Below are 8,834 nucleotides of genomic sequence, written 5' to 3' on the forward strand. Positions count from 1 at the left end.
AGAGAACGGCGGACATTAATAACGTTATCAATGCTGGTTCGCAAGTAAAAGAATTCTTCGTTTTCGTAGTAGGAAATGAATCAGCAATCGCACTACTACAATAGCTGATTTAAGGTTAGGTTAGGTTGGAATGTTTGCCCAAGGAATGGGCACACTTAGACGAAGATAAATGGATTCGTCCTTTGTGATACCATTGTGAAGCGGAAAACCGATGGGATGAAAGAAGAGGGCGGGGAGAAGTGGTGGTAGGATGTTTAGAAGGATGGATTTATAGTGTGTGGATTATGAACGATGACTGTGCTACGTTTGCGTCAACCGCTTTATGCTGCTGATGAAGTTCATCAAATCTTTAATGTCAACGCCAGCTAGATCAGCAGGCGTAGCATAAAAGTAAGAACCAAGATGCCTAGCCCCGCCAGAGCAGGGCAACTAAGGAGAAGGTGCTGAGATGATTTTTCGTCATCCTCCATACATCCGACGCAAAACGAACTCAAGGTAATTCCAAGTGTCACAGCATGTACTCCTCGCGTATAGTGTTCTGTGAGAAAACCCACAAGGTTCGAGAGCTGAGATTTTGTCAACCTCAAAAGCTTACCCGAGCGCCCCCGATCCACACGTGGCCAGAAGGATTTCGCAACCTTACAAGTTTGTGTACTTGCCCAGCGCTCGATGAATTGGCGCGAAGCCCATCTATCCAGGAGCAGACCGCAGGCAGTCAGGGAGATCCCAATTCTGTCCCTCGCGGGGAAATCACCTCACATGTCCCTTGTCTGGCCAGCTCATTCGCCTCACAGTTTCCCGTGATGTTGCTGTGACCACGAACCCAGATGAGGTTTATGTCTGCCTGGAACACACAACAGTGATCTGGTAGCCTGAATTTGAGACTGATGGGGAGCTACTCACAAAAAACTCCTCCACCAACCTTTCCTTCCAACTTCGGTCCATCCGTGAACAAGTTCACTAGGTCTCCAAGTGTAGCCCCCTGTCCACTCTTCTCTTGATGGAATGTGAGTGGAGAAAGTTCCGATTTGAATAAGCGAGGCCCTACACTCATCCGTTGACAGGGGGATGAACTCAATGTGTCAGAGTGCCTATAAGTGAGGTTGAGCCTATAACCCCAACGCCTCAGTCTGATTGCGGTACGAGCAGCGGCAATTCTGCCTGCGTGATGGCTATGGGTACTAAATTTAACATTGCGTAGGAGTCGTTCGAAGGCGTCGATTTTACGTATATACTCGTACATACATATTTTATTATTTTAATTTATTTTTGAAACTTTAATTTATAAGCAGATAAATGGATTGCATAAAAATAGCTTTTAGGTATTTCTTGTCAAATTATTCCATACTTCAATGCTTCAATATTCGACCACCCTAATACATTCCATGTGGATGGATATGCACATAAAATATCTATTCGTGCTAATTTGAAGATTTAACTACAAATCTGTATACATATTACATAATTACACGTCTTTTGCTAGAGGAGTTAAAAATAATATTTATCTCAAAAACACTTGTGAATTAATACTCTACACGCAATTTCGTTCGTTCAAATAATTATATATTTCTGAATAAACTACGTATGTTTTACGGTTTTTATACAGTATCTAACGTTTAATACTTACCTAAAGGTTGTGTTTGCTTTGAATAAGTTATTCACTTAATGCACTTTGCATATTGTTTTTATGATACTATTCTCGCATACTTCATATGTTGACACTGCCTGTGAGGCGTAATAAGTCAGCTTAGCTAAGATATTATTACAATATGTACACTACCTGATCAGTAAAACTACTTATAAATAAGTTTAATCGTAGAAAAATATTACAAACATACACACAGGGTGACCCATACAATGTTTGTTGTTTCAATCATACGCTATTTTTATAATGAACGCTTTTTCGCTTGCCAGAAAGTCGGTATCAACGGAATGAAATGAATCGCTTTACTCTTACTGCAAACTTATATTCAAAGTCAATGTCGTGTAGCCCCAACAGCGCGTTTTTGAAAATAATTCAAAATCATTTTTTCTGGCGAAGCGCAGGCGGCTATGTTAACCCTAGAGTTACGTAAATAAAGGGTTTTTCAAAAATGACTCCTAGATGTCAGTAGTGAATAATTTTTAGACGATACCTTTATGTTATGTCATCTTAGGCATTTGTCAAGTAGGCAGATGCTTAATTTTACACGGTAGAACAACGCGTTAAAGGGAGTGAAACTTAGTATGAAGATGGTCGACCTTTAAGAACAACATATCGCAAAATTCGTGATAATGTCGAGATAATAGTCCGAATGAACCGACAAAGTCAAAGTTTGATGAACAAATTTCAAGAAACTGTTTCTGTCGAGGATAGAAAAAGGACTGGACCAAAAACTGTGTTGCTGAACAACCTTCAATATCGATATCTCGATGTTCTTAATAGTTTATCATTCATGAAGCCCTTTTTTCCATATAATTGTTAAGAACCATATTTTGAGTAAAAATAATGAAACCTGAAAGAATTTAAATTTTCACATGTTTTAAATATTTTAAACCAACATCTAAACGTGTCTTTTGTAAAACTATTTTTGTTAGCTTTACTTTAGTGGTAGTTAAATCGACGAATATTAGAACTCCAGAAGAAAATCCACATGTGCTCGCTGAGAAACCAATGCATTCTTCGAGTGTAATAGTTTAATGCAATGGCATTAGTGGCCTATTTTGCTTTCAGAATGCTACTTTAAATGCGATTTCAGCAACGGTGAGCGCTGCAGAGGCATTATAAACCATTTTTCGTGACTACAAAGTGAAAACATCGACATGGATGACGTTTGGTTTCAGCAGAAGGGCACGCCGTGCAACGCAGCGCATATCACAATTTACTTCTTAAGCGCCAAATTCGTGTTAGCAGTCATCTCGTCGATGTCAATTGGTCACAACGAAGCTGCAGTTTGACGCTGTTTAACTTGTTTTTGTGAGGTGCCATAAATGGGTGAGAGTGCCACGATTCAGCTCCTTTAGTTGAATACCGAGCAAGACATGCGTGAGATGGAGCCAGAAACCATCACCAAAGTCTTGGATAACTAGGTTAACAGGACGCGTTTCTACGAAGACAGCCTCATTAATAAAATCTTGTTCCATAAATATTTTTAATAAATCAATACTACAGCGAAAAAATTTAGTTTTTTCATTCTTTTCAACTTTTAAAAATACACCAGCCTGTATACTAATTCAAAGCCCATTTAAAACAAACACGAGAACACAAAAACGTATAAGTATGGACAGACTTACTAATCTGTATTTAATTGTATTCAATCAGCGATTTAAAATAGAATAAATCTAAAAATCCTTTCAATCCAATACTTTCAAATCATCGAAACGTTTTAAGGCATATTTCAGCGTTTCCATGGTACGTGGATTGCTCTGGAACATTAATTCAATTTTGCGGCGCGCAAATTCCTCATCATAGAACTTTTCCAATGAATTGTCGTGTGAATCCATACTAAACATTGACATTAGGGGGAAAAAGCCGAACGCAACGAAAAAGCCGAAAGCCTCACGCTGCGCTATCTCACGCAGAACATCGGTAAATTTGGGTAGTGGAGCCATGTATGGTAAACCTTTGAGAGACCTCATCAGGCTGTCATAGTAGGTTTCAATTAGCGATTCACGATCGTTCTTCAAGACATCCAACTGAACGCTGGTATTCAAGAAATAATTAATATCGAAAGCAATGCTGCCATAATAACACAGTTGAAAATCGATCTGTAAGTGATAATTAAAGTTTTAAGAGTCGATTCATTATGGAACATTTCAAACTACGTAAAACTTACAAATCGTACTTCACTTGGAGCTCTGAACTTCAATGATTTGCTGTCGTATTTGAAGAATAAATTGTTAACCCACAGATCGCCATGATTGAGAACATTCACTTCACCTCTTAATGGATAGATAGATTCGAGCACACGCTCCGTGAAGTGATCGTAGTATTTCAGCAGTTTCTTTGAAATCGCTTCCAAATCGGGATACTCACTAATAAGTGTGGCGAGTTTCAGTAGTTGCGCGCCAAATAGTGCTTTGAAAGCATCCGCTTTGATTGAGTCAATATTCAGTAGGCCGAAAGTGTAATGATCGATGATTATATCAGGTTCCTGAGAAGGAAATTTAAAGGTTTATAGAAGATTTTCTTTATAAATAAATAACAAACATTTAAAGAGATTTTTATAAGCTTTTTTCTAATATGTGATAAAAAAGAAGATTTTATGTATTGGGTATGGGAATGAGTTTCCGCCCTTTCTTAGCCAAAAGTGCGAATTATTTGAACAATGAAATAAATAATACGTGATACATATTATGTTACGTATGTGTCATTGGAAGCTTCAACCTTACTCTATCTCTCTGATGAAAAATTCGAATTCTTTTGATTTGATCCGTTCATTGAGCCAGTTTGCGATGCTCTCGTAAGAACTGAACCGCTCTCCAATAAGGGCTGATTGCATTGAGCGGAACAGATGGTAATCCGAAGGTGCATTGGCTTGGAAATACGTTGGGTGGAGCATGATTTCCCAATTCAGTATCTCTAAATATTTCTGGACCGATTTAGCAACGTGGGATCTGACGTTATTATGCAGCAAAATTAGTTTGTCATGTCTACCGTCACATTCCGACCGCTTTTCTTTGAGATCTCGACTCAAGCGCATTAGCTGCAGTCGGTAACGATCGCCAGTGATGGTTTCAGATGGTTTAAGGAGTTCATAATAGATGACACCCTTCTGATCGCACCAGATGCGCAACATAACCTTTGAAGCACGAATATTTTTTTTTCCTGTCGATGATCCTGGTGCACCTGGTGGGCTCCAACTTTTTCCACGCCTGGGTTATCATAATAGATCTATTCTCCATCGCCAGTGACGATGCGATGCAGAAAACCTTTTCTTTTCTGTCATTCAAGAAGTATCTCACGCGTCACCAAACGTCTCTCGATATCCCTCTTCTTCAATTGATGTGGCACCCAGTTACCTGCTTTCTGGACCATTCCCATTGCATGCAAACGTTTAACGACAATTGATCTGTCAACATCCAACTCTTTAGACAAATCATCAAGGGTCCGACATGCGTCTTCATCGAATAATTGTTGTAGTTGAGTATCTTCGAATTTTTTTCAGTGCCCCTTCGCTCGTTCGATCTTTAACGCTCACGTCGAAATTGCGTGGAAAGGCCAACCTAAAGGCTTCCATCATTCAAAATCATTTATTTATTTAGTAAAAAAATTATTTAAAAAGAAAATTTAATGATTAATTTCGCGCCCCCTTGTATCGGGTATTTTTACGAACAGCATGAGAACTATCGATAACTATGCATAGTTTGTCAGCTGAGAGTAGCAAATTGTGTTTATGTATATTTCGGCGCAGTTAGGTTTGGCACGTCATTAAGAATCATTAAACGCTAGAACTATGCTTACAAATTGTGGAAATTTGGTGAATGGCGCGATCTATCGATATGGTATGGCTGGCTGTGTTTTTAAACGCTCGCTTGAAAAATTAAAATTTCACAGTAGGTTAATCTTAGGCAAATTCAGGGGACCTTCTTAATACAGTTGTTGGTCTTTTTGTAGCATAACCAAACCTTGCTCAGGTTAGTAAACTATCAACCCCACAATGAGCAAAATTTGAAGTGCTTGAGCGTGCCTTAAAATCTCAAAATTTACGTAATATTGTCAATTTTCATTCTGCACAGTATTAAAATTACTTTCACGACAATGTTCGATTAGGTTACCCTGGTTGGCAATAAGCCACGAATACACCTTTTGGCCCCTAGCGATACAACACGGAGACCGACCTCTATGAATACTGAAAGTAGACATCATGTAGGATGTCAGCGGTCTTGGCGAATCTAAGCAGAGCTGGGAGATCCGCTTTTGATACGTCCTCCAGACCCTCAAACAATGGAGCTTCCAGGCATTTTAAACGCGTTTTTAACAATGCCGGGCATACACACAATAGGTGTTCTAAAGTGTCCTCAACATCCTTTCTGCATTTGTCCATGTTAGCAATCTCTATCTTGTACGTATGTGTAGCCAATTGATAATGAAATGTTAGCATACCTACAATAGTTCTGCAGTCCTTTCGTGAGAGCGAAAGTATGAATTGAGTCAGTTTTTTGTCGTTAGTCCTACACATAACGTTTACTGTTTTGCATGTGGTCAAATTAGTCCACCTAACTTCCACTAGTTTTTCATGTAGTCGTCCATTTTATTGTATATATATTAGTATTTAGCGGTTTTGGTATGTCGTTCTCTTGTTAAAAAGGTAGTCTAACAGCAACAGTTGAACATTTTTGGACTGTCGACCTATATATTAATTGTTGAGTTCTTTCTAGTTCTTGTGTAGGCTAGCTCCGTGGCTTTCCCCACAGCAAAAACTTCCGCTTGGAAAATACTGCTGTGGTCTGGCAGCTTGATAGGCTGCCTTATCCCTAGTTTTGAGCAGTAAATGCCCGCTCCTACTCCGTCTAAAGTTTTAGAGCTGTCTGTACAGACGTAAAAAGTCATCTGGCTTCATGCCTTTGTGCCATCCCTTCCCTTCAATTTTAGTACGAAACCTTCTCTCCCAATTAAAGTACGGAGTCATGTAGTCTGTGCAACCTCAACTCCACTTTCCTATTGAGCTATGTGCGAAGGTTCTACAGATGAATATTCCATGAAATTTTGTGGGTGATGCAAAGTGTCTGCCATAACATTTTTCTTAGTTTTACTAACCTACAACTGGTGTTAGGTCTTTATAAAGGTTCCTGAAGATTTTGTTTTTTGTCACACAGTGCAATTAATCGTTTTGATTGAAATTAAATTTCTGCACGCGATGTTCAAACAGCGAAGTGTATATAATAATTAAAATTGTATTATTTAATTACCCTCTCCGCCATCACCATGGTAAGTGCATGATATTCTCCCAATTTCTTCATAACAATTCGCGCATGTCCTAAGTCAAGCCCAGCTTGGCGGCTCTCCAACGTAAATCCCCGTACACTCAAATCCTCAAACACAATGTTCTGTTCTGGTTCGGTGGTTGAATGAAAGTGTCTGCAAAGGGGAAATCTCATCCATTTATTTGAACATAAGTATTACAGTAATTTTAGCGCTAATATTACCGCGCGGCCAGATTCCATGGCTCACCTAAGTACCACATAAGCGCTTCCACTTTGGGCTTAATATCCAAATAGAAAATTGTCTCCTTTCGATAGATATTCAAACGACTAAGCACACCTTGCTTTTGTTTTGGCATATTTTTTATTATAACTGTCTGCTCGTGTTGCTGATCCTCGACACTTTTGTATTTGATGATTGCACGATATATATTACTGCAATAATTTTCGCCACCCATTGTTAGATTCTCTATGGATATTCCTAGAATTTTAAGATCACCTGTACGTAGACCATTCTCCAAAGTTCTCTTGAAGAACTCTGTATTGAAGTAGTTGGGTATTTCACCGATCGCAAAGGTGGCCATTTTTTACTCAATAATATTGCAGTAACTTCACTCGACCACTATTTTATCAGAACTATTGCCTATTTCACATTTTCAATTCCTTTTAATACAAAGCTGTTTGTGATTGCAGATTTTAAAAGTTTGCGCATTAAAGAGAATGCCGACTGCATTCCCATAACAGTTTAATTGGTTTCAATTAATGAACCGTCTTTAAGCATTTCGACCGATATTCAGAGTTCAAGTGGATATGCTCCAATTGATTGACATTTCTAATCAAAGCTAATGCGACGTATGTAGCTACAATGCTTGAATAAATCGCCGACGTAACATATACATATGCATATACATTAATAATATAATAAGTATTTATATGTTTCGAATACACATGGCGCTATTTCTAAAACGGAAATCCACTTTGTGTGTAGCAATGAGCTCAGTATTTCATTCGTTCTCAATGTTCGGCTGGGCCCCCGCTGTGGGCTGTTTGCCACCGAAGTTGTTTCGCGGAAATTTCGCACCCAAGAACGAATCAAATTTTCACTTGGGGTGTCACCCGGTTTTTCTGCACTTTGATGTGTTATAAAATTAATAAGTTCACTCTTTTCGACTGTTTTCAGATTTTGACTGTTTCAGTTTGTTAAAAAAGTGCTGTTACGAAACTGCTACGTTTTTATCCAAATAAAACGGCTCACAATAATTCCTCAGAGTTCGATCACTGGATTGTTAAATCAAATTCTCAACTAATGTTTTGTGGAATTTCACTTAAGGGTTACATACATCCAGCAGCGCCAAAAATGCGCTAAAAGAAAAACTGTTTTTAGAAGGGATAACAATAGAAATAAATATAAAAAAATGTAATACATTGTTTATTAGTACTTAAACCTTATAAAAAAAATTATTTTAATTTTATTTTACAAAAATTAGTATATAAGAAATCACTTGACCCAAAGTATAATGAGAAAAAAGCTGCTCCACGGTCTGCATCATTTTTCCTTGAAATGTTGATGGATCTGTGAAAAGTAAAAAAATCTTGTAAAATAAAGCTGTAGTTATAGTTGTCGAGCCGGATTTTTGAATTTCTAAAAATTTTGCAATTGAAGGCATTTAAAAAACAGTATGCGTTTTACGTCATAAGTGTGACACTTTAATTATGTTTATAAAATTTTTCAATAAAAATATCAAAAATCCGGCTCAATAGACTATAGAGAAAATAGAATATATAAAAAAAACCGCATCAAAAAATATTAAAAACTGCATGAGTTATCATGCAGACCGTGCCGGAAGAAGTAGTTTCGAGTTCAAACTTTCAAGTGAATTTCACTCGAGGTCGCGCGCATTTAAAGCGAGAACTTAAAATGAATTTTTAAA

The 8,834-nt window shown here is 38.0% G+C and overlaps 1 protein-coding gene across 1 annotated transcript; it reads right to left on the bottom strand.

Annotated features, from left to right (window-relative positions):
- Positions 1-3,239: 3,239 nt before the first annotated feature.
- LOC128858275 (uncharacterized) lies at positions 3,240-7,555 on the bottom strand. The gene is made up of 4 exons (XM_054094425.1): positions 7,129-7,555; positions 6,892-7,060; positions 3,816-4,133; positions 3,240-3,747 (listed from the first exon to the last, which is right to left on the bottom strand). The coding sequence occupies exons 1-4, from the start codon at positions 7,485-7,487 to the stop codon at positions 3,334-3,336; spliced, it is 1,260 nt and encodes a 419-aa protein (XP_053950400.1). The 5' UTR covers positions 7,488-7,555; the 3' UTR covers positions 3,240-3,333.
- Positions 7,556-8,834: the final 1,279 nt, after the last annotated feature.

This window comes from Anastrepha ludens, chromosome 3 (genome assembly GCF_028408465.1).
Source record: "Anastrepha ludens isolate Willacy chromosome 3, idAnaLude1.1, whole genome shotgun sequence".
Lineage (NCBI taxonomy): Eukaryota > Metazoa > Arthropoda > Insecta > Diptera > Tephritidae > Anastrepha > Anastrepha ludens.

Bases quoted from the DNA above. Each gene is read 5' to 3' on its own strand.
- LOC128858275 (XM_054094425.1), bottom strand. From the start codon at position 7,487: ATGGCCACCTTTGCGATCGGTGAAATACCCAACTACTTCAATACAGAG. The intron at 7,061-7,128 runs GTAATATTAGCG...TCCCCTTTGCAG, and splicing joins CCATGGAATCTGGCCGCGCG to ACACTTTCATTCAACCACCG. The intron at 4,134-6,891 runs GTAATTAAATAA...TTTCCTTCTCAG, and splicing joins CCATGGTGATGGCGGAGAGG to GAACCTGATATAATCATCGA.